The 18,599-nt window shown below is 45.2% G+C and overlaps 1 protein-coding gene across 1 annotated transcript; it reads left to right on the top strand.

Annotated features, from left to right (window-relative positions):
- The first annotated feature begins 1,068 nt into the window (after positions 1 to 1,068).
- On the top strand, positions 1,069 to 13,434 carry AURKB (aurora kinase B). The gene is made up of 8 exons (XM_087918444.1): positions 1,069 to 1,281; positions 2,679 to 2,832; positions 4,508 to 4,571; positions 5,696 to 5,893; positions 6,640 to 6,778; positions 9,025 to 9,173; positions 10,049 to 10,223; positions 12,824 to 13,434. Exons 1-8 carry the CDS (start codon positions 1,234 to 1,236, stop codon positions 12,998 to 13,000), a joined length of 1,104 nt encoding a protein of 367 aa, XP_087774570.1. The 5' UTR covers positions 1,069 to 1,233; the 3' UTR covers positions 13,001 to 13,434.
- Positions 13,435 to 18,599: the final 5,165 nt, after the last annotated feature.

Below are 18,599 nucleotides of genomic sequence, written 5' to 3'. Positions count from 1 at the left end.
ATACTTCCAATTTTACACGGGAGAAAACCCGAATAACCAAAGATCCATATGTTCTAATATTCTGTTCTATTCTCTATTCTGTTCTGATGGCTGTTAAAGACAGGTAGTCCTTGAGTTGCAACATTTCGTTAATGGCAGTTCCAAGTTACAACAGCACTGAAAAAAGTGACTTACGACCGTTTTTCACACTTACGACCCTTGCAGCCTCCCTTGGTCATGTGATCAAAATTAGGCCGCTTGCCAACTGACTCCTATTTATGACGGTGGCAACTGTCCCTGAGGGCCGGGGGTGTATGTGCGATCCCTGTTTTGCGACCTAATGAGCAAAAGTCAATGAGGAAACCGGATTCACTTAATAACTATGTGACTAACTCAACATCTGGAATGGCAAGACAGGTCGTAAAACGGAGCAGAACTCATTAAACCAATGTCTCACATAGCAACAGAAATGTTGGGCTCAAAGGACTACCTGTATGACGGCCGATTGTAAGTCACTTCCTTGCCGCTGTAGATCTGGTCACTAAACAAATGGTCATAAAATGAGGACAGCCTTTAACTTCTCTGTTCCTTTGAGCATTGCAGGACATCTTTATGCAGGTTGGCCTAACTTTAGGACAGCCTGTTTAGCGACCATTCAAACTTACCACGGCACTGAAAAAAATGACTTATGACCATGTCTCACACTTACGACTGTTGCAGCATCTTTGAGGTCACATGATCAAAATTCGGACACTCCATATTTATGGGCCCGGGGTCACGTGATCCCCTTTTGCAACCTTCTGACAAGCCAAACCAAGGGCGAAGCCTGTTCACTTGGCAAACCTGTTACTGACTTAGCAACCGCAGTGATTCGCTTAGCGACGGTGGCAAGGAAGGTCATAAAACGGGGCAAAACTCACTCATATTTTGGGCTCAGTTGTGCTTGCACTACACGTTCTCTTCTTGAGCAGGTGTTTCAACGGGAACGTTTTCAGGATTTAAACGTATTCTTTTCCCACCGGTTCGTTCATTTATTTCTGGGAATTTGGTGATTGTTATTATTATTATTACTATTTCATTTGTAATTTAGTCTGTAGTGTTGGGATCCGCTGTCTCTGACCAGGCAGAAGAGTTACCTTCAACCTCTGGAGACTGGGAACACATTTTCCGATTTTGCCTTGGATATTCCTCCCAAGTATTTATATACTTGACCCATCCGTGAAGGAAGGAAACTTTTGATCGTTGGCATCCAGGATGTCAAACAAGGAAAACATTAGCAGCATCTACAGTAGCCTCCACTCTGTGAGTTTTCCTCTGCGCTTGCAAGAAATTATGCAAGGTGTAAACCCCAAATTTCGTAACAGTTTACTTCATTGGCATGGCGCCTTGTACAACAAAATTAAATCACATCTTCGGTGTACATTATACCTATAAAAAATAAAACACGCATCCTTCACATTCTATACAAATTGAATATTGCATTCATATTGCACTATACAGGAGAATTCAATAGTTACTGCCCTGGGATAGAAGCTGTTTTTCAGCCTATTTGTCTTGTTTTTATTATCCTGTACCGTCTGCCAGATGGTAATACTGTGTTTCCCCCCAAATAAGACCCTGTCTTATATAATTTTTTGCCACCCCAAAAAGATACCAGGTCTTATTTTCAGGTGACGTCATCCATTGACTAACCTCACTTGTGCGCATAGCCCCGGCCTCCTTTTCGCTGTCAGAGGCCTTCAGGAGCTTCTGTGGCCGGCAAGGCTTTCCTGAAGGCCTCTCTGCAGCAGATAACAGAGTTCTGGATCGATCCAGAGCTTTGTTCTCAGCTCCAGAGGCCTTCAGGAAAGCCTTGCCGGCTGCAGAAGAAACGGGCCGGCAAGGCAGCTTAATTTTTACCCGTGCACTCTGGAGTGGTTGAGATCTTAATTAGGGCTTATTTTTTGGAGGGCTTATATTGGGTGCACGTGTAAAAATCAAGCTAGGGCTTACTTTCGGGGCAGGTCGTATTTTCGGGGAAATAGTATAAAAATAAAACACAAACACACCCTTCGCATTCTATACAATTGAATTGAACCCCCCTCTGATACTGCATTCAGATTGCACTATATACAGTAGAATTCAATATAGTTACCGCTTCTGGGATAGAAGCTGTTTTTCAGCCTATTTGTCCTTGTTTTTATTATTGTCCTGTACCGTCTTGCCAGATGGTAATAGTCCAAAAAAGGGACGGGCGGGTGCCGAGGATGAGATGGATCTTTGAGAACGTTTTCAACATTCCTTTTTTTAATAGGTGGGTGTATTTTGAGGCTTCCTCAACGTAGGATGCGTTAATCCCGGATTACTTTGTAGTTTGATGTGCCCTCGTTTGAAAGAAAAAAAAAACCCAAAGACATAACAGTTCATTCCTATTTGGGGAGTTGATGTAGGAAGTCCTCCCCTTACAACGCCCATGATGGAGGCTGCCTGTAAATCACCTTTTTTTTTTTGGTGCCGTTGTAACTTGAAACGGTCGCTAAATGAACTGTTGTAAGTCAAAGGCTGCCTGTACACAGAAGCCTTCCGTTAACGGGAACTCTTTCGTTTTTCTCAGAAATGTCTTTTCCCTCCGTTCCTTTTTTCTGAAGCCATCACAACGAGCCATACATTTTCCCAGCGAAAATACCGATTTATTGCTGTGTTGGTCTCTTTCCCCGCAGTGCCACCCCGGGAGCCAAGCATCCGGTCCACAATACCTTCCCTACAAGAATACCACCATGCCATCCACCACTCCTTCTGGATCAATTTTGGCGCAGAGAGCCCTCACCAACAGCACCAAGCACACCATGAAAACGTCTTTCATCCAGAATCCAGGTAAGATCTTCCTTGAGTGGTGTGTGGATGTCCCCGTGGGAACCTTCGTCTCACCTTTGCAGGTGATCCAAGGTCTTCAAATGCTCTCGAGAGCCATTTGGTGCGGGTGGGCCTGCAAGCAGCAGAGAACAGTTAGGCCCCGTTCTGCTGTATGTTGCTGTACAAATAGTCCAGGGGTCGGCAGCCTTCGGCTCTAGAGCCGCAGGTGGCTCTTTCATCCCTCTGCTGATGCTCTGTGGCTCAAAATATGTGTCACAACCGCCACTGTACGACACCCGCTGGCATGCGATTTGAGCTTTCCAACCCTTGGTAGGTTTTGTGGCTCCTGGTGTTTTCTGTGGGAAAGGGATCCAAAGGGGTCTTTGAGCGTTTAAGGTTGCCGACTCCTGAAATAGTTCTTGATCTACAAAAACATTGGTTTCGTGGCTAATCGAGGAGAGAAGCCACCTGGACTTAAGGAGAAAGTTCCAACTGTGCTGTCCTTTGATTCAATTGTTGAATATAAAGGCAGGTAGATAACTCTACAAATTCTTCCATGCAAAGTTTCTTTTATTAGATAATCTCAAGGTAACTCACGGTTACGTCGAGATGCATCTAATGTCCAATTGTTGAGATCATAGTGTAAAATGATAGCCATCTTTCCATCCCATATTTCATCCCATAATAGTGGAGCCAAAGGAGAGACACTAGCAGGAGGCTAGGGTCCGAGCAAGAGTGAAGGAACCTCCCCCCACCCACCAAGGATCAATTCAGTGACCAATCAGGATTACCGATGTGGCCACATGACGTGAATTACACTTCCCAGGATGCCTTAACTACATTTACCATGATGCATTCCTTTAAAGGGACAGCTTCCAATTCCTAACTAACTATACCAAGTCCATTAACTATAACTGGCTGGACGGCACACTAACAGGGAGGACAATTGACCCGTGGGACAACTTGCCACCAGAAGTTGTGGGCGCTCCATCGCAGGAAGGTTTTTAAGAAGAGACCTGGACCTTGTCTGAAATGGTATAGGGTCTATAGGGTACATATATGCTATAGAGTCTTCTGCTTGAGCAGAGGGTTGGACTAGAGGACCTCCAAGGTCCCTTCCAGCTCTGATTGATCATTTTGGTTGGTTGACCGCTGAAAGCTACAACGGCACTGGGGGGTTCAGACGTTTGGCAACTGACAAGCCGCGTCAACAGAGGCAGCTGAATCCACCTCATAGCTGCCTTTCGGGTGGTCCTTGATTTACAGCCACAATTGAGCCCCAAAATTTCTGCCGTTAAAGTGAGAAATGCAGTCAACGTCGGCCTAATTTACGGCTTTTCTCGCCACTGTTAAGTGAGTCGCCGCAGTTGGAAAAGTCTGTCACCCGGTCGTTAGGTGAATCCGATGTTCTTCACGGAACTTCGCTGGTCAAAAAGGTCGCAAAAGGGGGATTACCTGACCCCGGGACACTGCGACCGTCATAAGTATGAGTCAGTTGCCAAGCGCCTGAATTTGTGGTAACGTTGAACGGTCGCTAAATGGACTGGTGTAAGCCAGGGGCTTCCTGGAACTTATTGAAATCCTCACGGCCCATACAATTGGGCGCGGCTCCCGTTAACAAATGCCTCGCGACAGAAATTCCACTCTGGGTTGTGGCCGTGTGTCAAGGACTCTGTCTGGTTTTCTGGCTCTCTAGGTATCGCAGGGAGGGTGCCTCTCGAACCCGCTTCCGTCGCCCCGGCCTTGCAGGACAGCCCACGGTGAGTATTTTTTCCCCAAGACAATGACAAAAGTAGAGAGGGCGTTTGAAGACATCTTCAAGTGGTTGGGAGTGAGCTCAGCCGTTCTCGGCTCATCAATAATCCTCAACCTATGACCATTTAGTGACGGCATCGTTCCCACGACCACCAAACTTGGCTGTCTTTAAAGTCATTCACACACACACACACACACACACACACACACACACACACACATATAAATTGAGTGGTGTGTTGGCCTATTGGTGGAGCTTTCGCCTCACAGGAGCTGGGGGCTCGAACCTAGATAGAAGCAGATATTTCTCTCCCTTGGCGCAATGAAAATATATCTGCTGCGAACCCCACAAGGGCATCCAGCCAGTAAACATTCAACTCCATACAGGGTCATTAAATGAATATATATATATATATATATATATATATATATATATATATATATATATATATATATATATATATACGTGCTTCGCCTTCGAAACTATGTGATCGGTCTTAGATTTTGGGAAGGAAAATAAGAGGGGAAAATTCTGCCTCTGCCTACCAGCATCCATTGGTATTCATCTGGTTAGCGTCCTGTCAGTGTGGGAGAGAGTTGAGGATGTTTGGAAACTGAAAGAATATTTGCTGCGTGAGCGAAGAGGCAGCAAGGAGCCTGGGCGTGGCTTAGCTCAACTGTTCTGTACTAAAGCTGCTTGGTGCTGCTGTGAAACTAAAACTGAAACTCCTCCGCTTGTGTTTTCTAAATTTGGAAGAGATTTCTTTCTTTCAGGTGGGGAGGGAGTAGAACTCCTTAGCATCAGAGTCTGAATAATAATAATAATAATAATAATAATAATAATAATAATAATAATAATAATAATGATGGAAATGCTCTGATGGTCATTTTGAAGAATCCTTTCTTAGGGAGCCCTAGAAGCCGAGAGCAACCTCTACGGGCCCAAATTCAAGTTTGTAGGCTTGACGGTTCTGGAGATTTTGTGAGGATGCGTGAAGGGGCCTTTTGCTTTTATATATATATATATATATATATATATATATATATATATATATATATATATAAAAATATAAACGTACGTATGTGTTCTGTACCTTGATTCTCTTCTGCCCTTCATTGTCCACGTCAGGCCAGAGAGGACCCTCACCATCGATGATTTTGAGATCGGGAGGCCGCTGGGCAAAGGGAAATTTGGCAACGTTTACCTGGCCCGGGAGAAGAGCTCCAAGTTCATTGTGGCGCTGAAAGTGCTCTTCAAGTCCCAGATGGAGAAGGAAGGCGTGGAGCACCAGCTGCGGAGGGAGATCGAGATCCAGTGTCATCTCAGGTACGTGGGTTTGTGGCCCAAACCTCGGTCTTTACCGGGGTGGCTTTGAATCGCGGTTGGGGGCAAGCCTTTGGCGGCTTCGCGGAAGTCCTCCCACGACACCAAAGCTTGGCTGTCTTTCAACTCACTTACCCTGTTTATCTTCATATATAAATCTATATACAGGTTCCTCTATTTGGCAATAGTTCATTTAGTTGTCACCGTCCTCTTTTAACGACCCAATAATCCCTTCTGGAGTGGAGTCTGGACAAACAAATGGATCCGAGTGTTTATTGGCCGGATGCCTTCCTGTTGCCAATGCGGAGTTTTGTTCGGCCCGATACATTCTCCTTGTTTTCTCAGAGAGAGAAATATTAGCCTCCGGCTAGGATCGACCACCGCACCACTCTTTAACAGCAGTTCATTTAGCGACCGGTTTGAAGCCACAACGGCACTGAACCATGTGACTTAATGGCCGTTTTCCCACCCATACAGCCATTGCAGCGTCCCCCCCGGTCGATAAGACAAAGGCGCTGCTGAAATGGCGCGTCCTTATGACGATCGCGGTGATGGGCATGCTTCCCTTATGGACGTAACTTGAGGACTACCTGTGAAGCGCCCTCCTCTCGCAGAGCGCTTGAAGGAAGGTTAATCCCTGCCCGAGATCACAGGGTTTTTGTAGAAGAAGAGGGGAGGCCAAGCTGAAAAAAATGTTTGTTTGTTTGTTTCTAATTATCGGGGTTGCCATTTAACGTGTCTCCCCGCAGTCACCCCAACATTCTTCGCCTCTACAACTATTTCCACGACAAGAAACGAGTCTACCTGATCCTCGAATACGCCCCTCGCGGCGAGCTCTTCAAGGAGCTACAGAAATACCAGCGCTTTGATGAGCAGAGAACGGCCACGGTCAGCCACGTTCCTTGAGGACTGGAAACTTGGCGGGAGGGGGATGGTTTTAGGTCCCCTCTTTGGGTCCAGCTTCGGGTTAATGGAGGGCAGCAGGCCTGAAGGTTTGTCTGTTTAATAGTTTATTTAAGAGAGAACCTTTGTAGCTCAGGATCAGACTGTGGCATCTCTTGGGCACTCTGAGCTGGGTGGTTTTCTTGCAGACGTCTCAAGACCCGACTAGGGAACGGAATCAGTGTTAGGAGGGAGCGGGATCGGCGAGGAGGAAGAGAACTCCTTGGGCACTCTGAGCGTGGTGGTTTTCTCGGAGACATTTCATGAACCCCAATAGATAACATCATCCGTGTCGGGGAGTGTGGGGTTGCTCCCCTGTTTATAGACTGTATAGTAGCCCTGCCGTTTTGTGTGTGTGTGGGATGTTCTTGGGGGCGCCTTAATTAGGCATTTGTTACTTTCACGTGGATAGTTTCAGTTTGGGGGTGGCGGGTGAGCACAGTAGGCCAAGCCCAAAATTGATGACAATTCCTGGCAAATTGTAGACGATCTCTGGCTCTCTGACAGATCAGCTATCAACAGGCACATAGAGGTAAAGAACATCTACCTACCACGTAAAGCAGACCGATGAAAAAGCCCAAAGACCAGAAAACCTTTGCCAGCCATCAACACCCAGATAAGCAGAGATTTAACACCAAGATTAATACTGGTGTACAGTCAAGTAAGCGGTTCCCGCAAACACTAAATAATAGCCTAATCAAGGCCAAGAACATTCCCATAAAGAGATGGCAAACTCTACTCCCTTCTAGCGCTGATGGCGTTGCCTAGTTGGGTCAGGAAACGTCTGCAAGAAAACAGCCAAAGTCAGAGCGCACCAAGGACCCCAAAGGAGTTCTCCTCCTCCTCCTCCTCCTCCTCCTCTCCACATCTCTTCCTCCCTCCTAGCACTGAATATGTTACCTAGTTGGGTCAGGAAACGTCTGCAAGAAAACAGCCAAAGTCAGAGCGCACCAAGGACCCCAAAGGAGTTGTCCTCCTCCTCCTCCTCCTCCTCCTCTCCACATCTCTTCCTCCCTCCTATCACTGAATATGTTACCTAGTTGGGTCAGGAAACGTCTGCAAGAAAACAGCCAAAGTCAGAGCTCACCAAGGACCCCAGAGGAGTTGTCCTCTTCCTCTTCCTCCTCCTCTCCACAGGTCTCCTTCCCTTCTAGCACTGATTGTGTTACCTAGTTGGGTCAGGAAACGTCTGCAAGAAAACAGCCAAAGTCAGAGCTCACCAAGGACCCCAGAGGAGTTGTCCTCCTCCTCCTCCTCCTCCTCCTCCTCCTCCTCCTCCTCCTCCTCCTCCTCCTCCTCCTCCTCCTCTCCACAGGTCTCCTTCCCTTCTAGCACTGATTGTGTTACCTAGTTGGGTCAGGAAACGTCTGCAAGAAAACAGCCAAAGTCAGAACGCACCAAGGACTGCAAAGGAGTTCTCCTCCTCCTCCTCCTCCTCCTCCTCCTCCTCCTCCTCCTCTCCACGTGTCTCCCTCCCTTCTAGCACTGATTATGTTACCTAGTTGAGTCAGGAAATGTCTGCAAGAAAACTATCAAGTTCAGAAAGCAACAATCCCCCGCTTCCTCCACTCCACAAACCCCATTCCCTTCTAGCACTGATTGCATCACCTAGTTGGGCCACGAAACGTCTACAAGAAAACAATCCAGCTCAGAGAGCACCAAAGCCGCCACCCCCCCGCAAGTAAATTTAAGTTCAGGTTTTCAGTTGAGGCTCTGGGTTTGGGCCCTGCTCAAATGCACCAGAACGGGCATTTGGGGTGATTTGGGCCTCTCGTTGAGGTTGGCGTTACCAACACCCATCCACCACCCACCTGATGGATTGCAAAGACCAGTCATTGTGCAGGGTGCCAAGAGGTCTGACGGCCTGGCAAGTGTTTATTACATTTATAGGGTTTTTACAAGAAGACAAAGGCAGCATAGATACAGCATCTGGATCGGAGAATAGATCCCACGTGGGTGAAACCCGCCAACCACATTGGCACAACTTCCCAACCAATCCTTAAGGCTAGTTAGTAAAATGAGATCGCCTATAAGTCTGGGACTTTCCACCTTCACCAAGATATAGGGAATGAGGTCATGCCAATAGCCAAGAGGCCCCATATCGGTTCTAGGATGCTGCGGTGTGCCACTAGCATCACCTACAGGATCTCAACTGCCACTACAGCCGCCCCCCTTTTTGCCCGTCTCTACAGTTCATGGAAGAGCTGGCCGATGCCCTCCAGTACTGCCACAATAAGAAAGTGATCCATCGCGACATCAAGCCTGAGAATCTGCTGATGGGCTTAAAAGGGGAGCTGAAGATTGCCGACTTTGGCTGGTCGGTCCATGCCCCCTCGCTCAGGTGGGTCGGTCGCAGGGGTGGGCCTCAAAAGCTTCGGCCGCGGGGTTCTCTGCCCGGTTGATGGGTGGGCGTGGCCTACCGGAATGTCCGGGAGGCCCGTTTCTCGCCTTCCCCAGGCTCCGGAGGCTTTCCTCAAGCTTCTGGGAGGGCGAAAACTGCTTCCCTCGGGTTCCGGAGGCCGGAAACTGGCTCGTTTGCGGAACTTCTGGGAGGCCCGTTTTTCCTTCCTCCCGAAGCCTCTGTGTGGGCCCTGCACTTACCTGGTATCCAAAACAGGCCACGCGGAGACTGTGGGGAGGAGAGGGGTTGGAGGGGCGGGGCAGGGTGTCTGGGGCCTGCCAGGGGTGGGATTTGGCGGTTCGTTGAATCAGCCATAACGTTAGCAACGGGTCTGCCCGAATGTTCTGCCCAGGGCTTCTTGAGACTGCAATTAATCACACATGCTCAGTCCAAACAACCCTCTTTTTTATTTCAACGCTGGGAATTACGTGCATTCCCAGCCTGCAATGAGTCCCAAACAGTCCCTCGAGATAAGCACCCGCCTTTCTCTCCTTTGAATTGCTGCCAACAACTAAAGTGCCAAATTAACTATAAAAAGCCAAACGGACTACAATGTCCACACGGAGAGTTTAAAACCGATCAGAGTGAACAAAGTTGCTTCCTGCAAAGGCTCGTGTCCCTTTGCTCCTCGTTTATGTCATATGGGAGGGCCAATCACTTCCAAGACTTACTCTCAAGTCGCCCCTTTTATCTTAGCTGCTGACTTTGGGGTGGGTATCTTGGGTGATTTGGAGCATTGCAAAGCTTCCTTCCCGGCTTTTCTTGGGGTCGCCATCTTCTGTTTTTTGTTTTTGTTTTGCAAATTGCTCCTCAAGGAGGAAGACCATGTGCGGCACTCTGGATTACCTGGCCCCGGAGATGATCGAAGGCAAAGCCCACAACGAGAAAGTGGACCTCTGGTGCATTGGGATCCTGTGCTACGAGTTCTTGGTGGGGAATCCGCCCTTCGAGAGCGAGAGCCACACCGAGACCTATCAGCGGATCGTGTCGGTGAGCCTAGCCAGGACGAACAGAAGGCCTTCTGGCCGAGATTAAGTATATAATTCCAGACCCCAGGTCAACGGAGATTCCTCGCCCCCAGGTGATGGGTGTTGTCCCAAAGGTGCTGTATTTTTTTTGAGAAGCAACTGGGCTTCCTTGGGTTTTGGTTTTGAAGGCGTTTCGCTTCTCAATCCCAGAAATTTCTTCAGCTGTGACTGAAAGGTGGGGAACGGAAGGGTGTAATTATACTTCTTGCAGGCAGTTGGTCATTTGCATCCTTTTAGAGCAGGGATGTCAAACTCGATTTCATTGAGGGACACCATCGGGTTGTGTTTGACCTTGAGGGGGGCATGGCCAGCTCACTGTCACTGTTTGGGGTGGGGTCACCTGTGGAGGCCAAGTGCTAAGGCAGGACTTCCTTTAGACCCTCCCTCTCATTATAACCCTTCTTTAATTTTCTTTAATCCCTTCCTTCTCTTTCTCAATTCCTCCTTCCTTCCTCAATCCCTTCCTCCTTCTCTTTCTCAATTCATCCTTCCTTCCTCAATCCCCTTTTTCCTTCCTTTGTCCCTCCCTTCTCAATCTCCTTCCTTCCCTTCCTTCCTTCCTTTGTTTCTCCCTTCCTTCCTTCCTTCCTTCCTTCCTTCCTTCCTTCCTTCCTTCCTTCCTTCCTTCCTTCCTTCCTTCCTTACTTCCTTCCTTCCTGAGCCGCAGTGGTGCAGTAGTTAAGAGTGCAGTACTGCCGGCTGCCTGCAATTTGATCAGCTCCAGGTTGACTCAGCCTTCCGCCCTTTTGAGGTGGGTAAAATGAGGACCCAGATTGTTGGCGGGCAAGAGGCTGACTCTGTTAACCGCTTAGAGAGGGCTGCAAGAGCACTGTGAAGCGGTATATAAGTGCTATTGCCATTCCTTCCTTCTCTTCTTCTTTCCTTCCCTCTTCTCTCTCCTTCCTTCCCCTCTTTCCTTATTTTTCCTCCCTTGCTCTCTTTCCATCTGTTCTTCTTTTTCTTCGCCTTTCCTTTCATGTCTCTTTGCATGCTTGAATGCAAGAAGAGAAACATTTCTCATTTTGTTTTGCTAGTCCTCTGCCAGCAAAAATGGAGTCCGGGGGAGACGGGATGCGTGGCCCTCCTGAGCTCGGTTTTTGCTGGCCGAGGCAACACGGGTTGGTCCTTTGGGTTTTTCCAGGGCAGCCCCACAGGCCGGATCTAAGCACCCAGGGGGCCAGATAGGGCCCGTGGGCCTTGAGTTTGACACCCTTGTTTTAGAGAGTTGTTGAGGCCACTTGGAGGTTTGTCTGTGGGGATGAGATGTCTGCACCTGGGTTCAACAGTGAAATGACACAGGGTAGGAAACACCCTGCAGAAAGCACAGCTCCACAACCCAGCTCCTTTCAGCAGCTCCAAGACTTCACACCCCTCGGGTGACCCTGAGGACACAGATAAACCTCCAAGCGGCCTCAACGACCCTCTAAAAGGATGCAATGACCAATTATCTGCAAGGAGCGTAAATCCTTCCATTCCCCTCCATCCAGTCAGAGCTAAAGAAGCTTCTGGGATGAGAAGTGAAACATCTTCAAAGAAAAAACCCAGACAGTCCAGTTGCCTCTTGAAAAAGCACTTTTGGGACATTCGAGGCAAGGCTTTCCTGCCCGAGGTAGGATTGGAATTCATGGCCTCTTGGTTTCTTAAGCCTATCTATCTTTCCCATCGCACCAAACAGGCTCTCTTTAAATGTATTTGCATGTTGCATATATACATACATACATCCAGTGATCCCCATTTTTCAACTTCTGACCAGCAAAAGCCACATTCACTTAACGCCCCTGTTGCTTGCTCAACCTCTCAAGAGAGATTCAACCTGGAAATAAGGAGAAAACTTTCTGACAGTGAGAACAATCAACCCATGGAACAGAAGTTGCCCTCAGAAGTTGTGGGAGCGCCATCACTTGAGACTTTCAAGAAGAGACTGGACTGCCATTTGTCAGAAATGGTGTAGGGTCTCCTGCTTGGGCGGGGGGTTGGACTAGATGACCTACAAGGTCCCCTCCAACTCTGTACATCTGTTATCTGTGGGGATTTGCTTAACAACGATGGCAGGAAAGGTTGTAAAATGGCAAAAAACTCACTTCATGAATGTCTCGCTTAGCAACAGAAATTGTGGTCATACGTTAAGGTTTACCTGTACACTCAGTGAAGAAACCTATGATCAGATAACCCAGTTTTCTGCGCTTGAACCAGCCACGATGTCTGGGATTGTGGTCTAGTCACCTGCTGGGCCAAGGGTTGGCAACTTTAAAGTCTCAGACAGCCATTTGGATCCATTTCCCACAGAAAAGAAAACCACCAGGACCCACAAAACCTACCAGGGGTTGAAAAGCTCAATAAATAGTGTGCTGGCTGGTGTTGCACATTGGTGGTTGTGACACATATTTTGAGCTAACAAGGGAGCCTCAGCAGACAGATGAGAAAAGTCACATGCGGCTCCGGAGCCACAGGTTGCCGACCCCTGTGCTAGGCTAAAATAAGTTTTGCAAGTGTTTGCTAACTTCTCCATGTCTCCCTGGTGTGTTTGTGTGCTCAACTTGGCTCCATTTCCTTTCCTAACAGGTGGATCTCAGGTTCCCCCCCTTTGTGACAGAAGGCGCTCGGGATTTGATTGCGAAGCTGCTGCGTCACAACCCATCCGAGCGTCTCCCGCTACGAGCCGTAATGGATCACCCTTGGGTGAAAGCCCACTCCAAGCGGGTGCTACCACCGGTCTTCAACCCGGAATCCCCGAACTAACGTTGGATACCCGGCTGAATGATGTCCCCAATATAGGGGGGCTGCTATGTTTTTGTTTTGTGGTTTTTGCTTGCTATCTCGAGGTTTTGGGGAGGGACATCTTTTCTGGATTGGAAACATCCTTGCACCCCAAGATTCGTTCTTGAAGAGCTGATACAGACAGAAATCTTGTTTCGGAGAGCTTGGAAAATAATGTGGGTGGCCACCGTCACCTGGACAGGCAGCTATGTCTAGATATAGAAATCCCCTTTGATGTTTTGATCTTGGCTGACCTTCTCCGTTGGGGTCGTCCCGGATCTGTCACTGTGTGCAACTTCTTGCAAACCTGTTTTTTTCCAAGGAATAAGCCTATTATTTCCCAAAACGGTATGCCCCATCTTAATATATAGAGAACTGTTAGTAATTGTAATAAAACTTATTTCAGACCTGACAAATCAGACCTTTTTTTAAATTGGTTTTTCTCCTAATATCTGCATATCTGGAAGTTGTGCTGATATTCCAAGAACAGTGAAAATGGAAAAAGCTGGATTGGCATTGGGGCTTGGCATAATGTTTCAATTAACCGTTGAAAGGGATAAAACAAGAAATGGGGATTACAAATAGTTCTACAATTACACACACACACACACACACACACACACACACACACACACACACAGTGTCTTCTTTTTCTTTTATCTGTGTTAATCTGTCCATTTCTGCACAGTCCAATATTTTTAAAATTATATCTTCTTTAGGTGTTTCCTCTCTTTTCCAATGTTGTGCAAAATACAATTCTTGCCGCTGTTAAAACATGTGATATCAAATATACATTCCCTTTTGTTATATTTTTCTGGTATTATGCCTAACAAAAAATAGCTCTGGCTTAAAATCTATATGTGGTCTTCACATTTTTTTTAACTGCATATGCCTTTTCGCCCAATTTTTTTTTGCTTTTGGGCAGGTTCACCACAGATGGCAATATGTGCCCGGTTTTTTGATTACATTTCCAACATTTGGTGGACATATATTTTTAAAGAAATAGCTAATCTCACCGGTAGTAAGTGCCACCTATAAAACATTTAATACAAATGTTCTTTATAAGTGGTTGCCATCGTCAATTTATAGTTTCTTTCCCAGAGTCTTTGCCAGTTATCTAGTTCTATGTTATATCCATAAAAAATTGCCCATACTATCATTGGAATTACAGGCATTTCTTTAGACACTGTTCGAAGTTACAACACTACAGTAAAATATCGTAGTCTTCTATTTACAATCTTTCGTTTAGTAACTCTTGAAAGTTACAATGGCACTGGAAAAAAGTGACTTTATGACAATTTTTCACAGAATGGTTGCAGCATCCTAACTTTTGCTTTTTTGCAACCTGGCATCTCTGTGCCGTTGACTCCAACCTTCCCATAAAGCTGACTGGGGATGATGGGGTGTGAAGTCCCTCAGGTGTCAACTAGGCATTGCACGTCCTTCAATCCTGCTTAGCTTGGGACTTAGGTTTCGTCGAATTTTAGTTGGGACTAAACTCCCAACCGGCTGGTCTCCCAAACCAGGATAGCTGGTTTGTGCGAAGCCAGGCCAACCCCGTTTATTCCAGTCAGGTGGATCAAAATGCCCTAATTTGGGGTCTTCAAAGTTATGACTTCAAGTGTGATGCAGTGGTTTAGAGAGAGCTCTTCCGTTACAATTGGGGCTGTGAGTTTGATCCTAGGTAGAGGCAGACATTTCTCCCTGGGCCAAAGTTGAGAATATACCATGTTTTGGGGACTATAAGATACACAGGACCTTATTTTATGCCATATACACACACCTAATCCTTACATATATCTGTATATCACTACTATGGATCTATCCTATCCTCTTGTCTTTTAGTGTGAAGTCTATCTTTGGTCTATCCATTTGTACCAGCAGTTCCAGCTGTTGTAGTATATTGAAGTGTCTTTATTTTTTAATGCCAAAGTTAATTTGTCCATTTCTGCACAACTTGAAATTTTTTGAATGATCATGTCCTCTGATGGAACATGAGGCTGCTTCCAACATTGTGCAAAAACCAATCTGGCCGCTGTCAAAATGTGTATTATTATATATTTCACATTTTTTGATATTTGTTTATCAAAGATTCCTAACAGAAAGAACTCTGGTTTGAATTCGATCTGTTCTCTTGTCATTTCTTCCAGCCAATTTCTAATTTTCTGCCAATATTTTTGAGCTTCTGTACACGACCACCACGTATGGAAAAAAGTTCCCTCATTTTTTTTGCATTTCCAGCAATTCGGACTCATATTGGGGTGCATCTTCGCTAATCCCGAAGGTGGAAGGTGCCACCTGTAAAACACTTTATAGGCATTTTTTTTGTATGCTACAGATTTTGTAATTTTATTATTTCTACCCCAGACCTTTTCCCATTCTGTTACGGTGATGCTACGTCCTATATTCCTACTCCAGGCTATCATGTTCCCTTTTACAATTTCTTCTTCTAATTCTACTTCTAATAAATAATTATAAAATTTTGTTATATTTTTTTTGCCTGATCCTAATAAAATTTTATCTAATTGCTGGAGTTTATTGTTAATTCCAAATTCTTTCTTGTCCTGTTTATGTGTATTTTGAATTTGAAGATATGTCCACTGATCAATTTTTAGTCCCCGCTCTTAAAGTTCTTGCCACGATTTCAAATTTCCTTGCGTGTCCAATAGGTCCTTATATTTAATCATTTTAGTGATATCCAGATTATTTGGATGAATCATCGCCTCCATTGTTGAAATCCAAATTGGTATTTTTAAATAGTGTTTTTTCCGTATTTTCTTCCAATTAGTTAATAATGAGTCTCTGATTAGGTGTCCGTGAAAATATTTCTGGCTAGTTTTCCCTACATCCCATAAAAAAGCATGCCACCCCCTCTGCAAGTCATGGCCTTCTAAGAATAATATTCTCTTATTGGTTAAATTCACCCATTCCTTCAACCATACTAAAGAGGCTACACGAAATACAACTCCCAATTTGGAAGTGCCTGCCCTCCGCTGCTCTTCATATCCTGCATTGCCTTTAAATTTATTCTAGGTTTTTTCCCTTGCCAGATAAATTTTACAGTTATTTTATTCTTCAAAAAAAAATCGTGATTGGGATCATCTGAAATATATATAGGAATTTTGGAAGAATATTCATTTTAATAGCAGTAATCCTGCCTAATAATGAAAGTTGCAGCTTGCCCCATGTTTCTAAATCCTTCTTTACCTGTTGCATCAATTTATCATAATTATTTTCCTTGTCTTACAATGTGCTGTCAACCATATTCCTAAGTATTTAACTTTCTTTATCACTTGTATTCCCATAACTTCTAGTTCTATTTTCTGTTTTTCTGTTAAATTTTTAGTCCTTAATTTTGTTTTCTTCCTATTAATTTTAAGTCCTGCTCCTGCTCCAAATTGTCCTAATTCATTCATTAATTTTGGTCCTCTTTCTATTGGTTCTTCAATGAAAAAAATCATATCATCCGCAAAGATTTCACCGAAATCTTCAATAGATCACTAGAGATGTGCTATGTTCCTTCTTCAATATCATCTCAGTGCCAAAGAAGCCCTCCATCAAGGAATTGAATGACTACAGATCAATTGCTCTATCATCTGTAGTTATGAAAACCTTTGAAAGGCTAGTGCTGTCCCACCTGAAAACCATCACGGATCCACTGTTAGATCCCATGCAGTTTGCATACCGAGCAAATAGATCGACAGATGATGCTGTTAATATGGCTCTGCACTACATCCTACAACACCTTGAATCTCTGAATATCTACGCAAGGGTCCTCTTTGTAGATTTCAGTTCAGCATTCAATTCCATCATTCCAGATACTCTTCTAAGTAAACTAAACCAACTAGCGGTACCTGAACACTTTAAGTGGATCATAAGCTTCCTAACAGACAGGAAGTGGCAGGTGAAGCTAGGCAGAACCATATCTGATACCTGTACAATTAGCACAGGGCTGCCCCAAGGCAGTGTGCTTTCTCCACTTCTCCCTATATACCAATGATTACATCTCAAAAGATCCATCTGTTAAAATACTGAAGTTTACAGATGACACAACAGTGATTGGTCTCATTCGAGACAACGACGAATCCGCATACAGACAGGAGGTTGTACAACTTGCCTCTTGGTGTAACCGGAACAATCTGGAATTGAATACACTCAAAACCATAGAAATGGTGGTAGACTTTAGGAGAAATCCTCCCATACTACCACCTCTTATGATACTAGACAGCACAGTATCAACAGTAGAGACCTTCAAAATTTCTAGGTTCTACTATATCACAAGGCCTAAAATGGACACCTAACATCAAAAACGTCATCAAAAAAGCACAACAAAGAATGTTCTTTCTGCGCCAACTCAGAAAGCTCAAACCGCCCAAGGAGTTGCTGATCCAGTTCTACAGAGGAATGATTGAGTCTGTCATCTGCACCTCTATAACTGCCTGGTTTGGTTCTGCAACCCAACAGGACAGACCAGAGCATAATTAGGACTGCAGAAAAAAACTACCCACCTGTCTTCAATTGAGCACCTGTTATACTGCATGAGTGAAAAAGAGGGCTGTGAAAATATTTACAGACCCCTCACATCCCAGACATAAACTGTTTCAACTCCTACCCTCAAAACGATGCTACAGAGCACTGCACATCAGAACAACGAGACACAAGGACAGTTTTTCCCCCAAAGCCATCACTCTGCTAAACAAATAATTCCCTTGAAAGGACATTTTGACATGAATCAATCTAACCTCTGGTCTTTGCATCTGTTAGAGAATTTGCTTGTACAATTTGGTGAGGATGGGAATCATTTGTTCGGAATTCATTCTGTAAGAGAATTGTATCCTTTTCTATCTGGTTTCTCGCCTCTGCAATTTGCTTCAGAGCTAGACACATCCTTGGAGACGATTCCCATGAACATCCTGCTCCATAGATGGGGGTGAGGGAGTGAGAAGGAGCTATCCAGGAGTATGAACCCACAAGGACAAGGGATGCTGTGTAAAATAACAAAGTATGGACTGAGCACGGACAAACAACGCTCCATGGATAAAGAAGGGCAGAGCACGGGCAAGACATTGCCCACATTAATAACAAACCTTTGTCTCTGATTGGATAAACTTAGTTTCTATCAACGTAAAATGTATATAATACTCTGAGCCACTCTCACAGTGTGTGGCTATTCCTTACATGCATTTTGTCTGTATGTTTTGGACATAGTACTCACCCAGACTTTTTGCTTTGGCCAAAGAATAAAAAAGTTATTTTTGCAAGCCGCCTCTTTGGCATTTCCGTGGCTTGGGGAAACTTCTGGGACCTTGCACCCTCAACATTGTCCAACTTTACAAAATCTGCACTACTATTACTGGTTAATCTTCTCATCACTCCTAATCACCAACTCCTCCCCCTTGTGACGGTATGACTGTAACTTTGTCGCTTGTATCCTTACGATTTATATTGACTGTTTCCTAGTATGATTTGATTGCTTATTGCACCCTATGACTATTATTAAGGTTTTGACCTTATGATTCTTGACTCTTGACGAATGTATCTTTTCTTTTATGTGCACTGAGAGTATTTGCACCAAGGCAAA

Source organism: Pseudonaja textilis, chromosome Z (genome assembly GCF_049901715.1).
Source record: "Pseudonaja textilis isolate UNSWEBS1 chromosome Z, rPseTex1.2, whole genome shotgun sequence".
Lineage (NCBI taxonomy): Eukaryota > Metazoa > Chordata > Lepidosauria > Squamata > Elapidae > Pseudonaja > Pseudonaja textilis.
The sequence above is the reverse complement of the archived record's forward strand: the minus strand, read 5'-3'. Positions and strand labels throughout refer to the sequence as shown.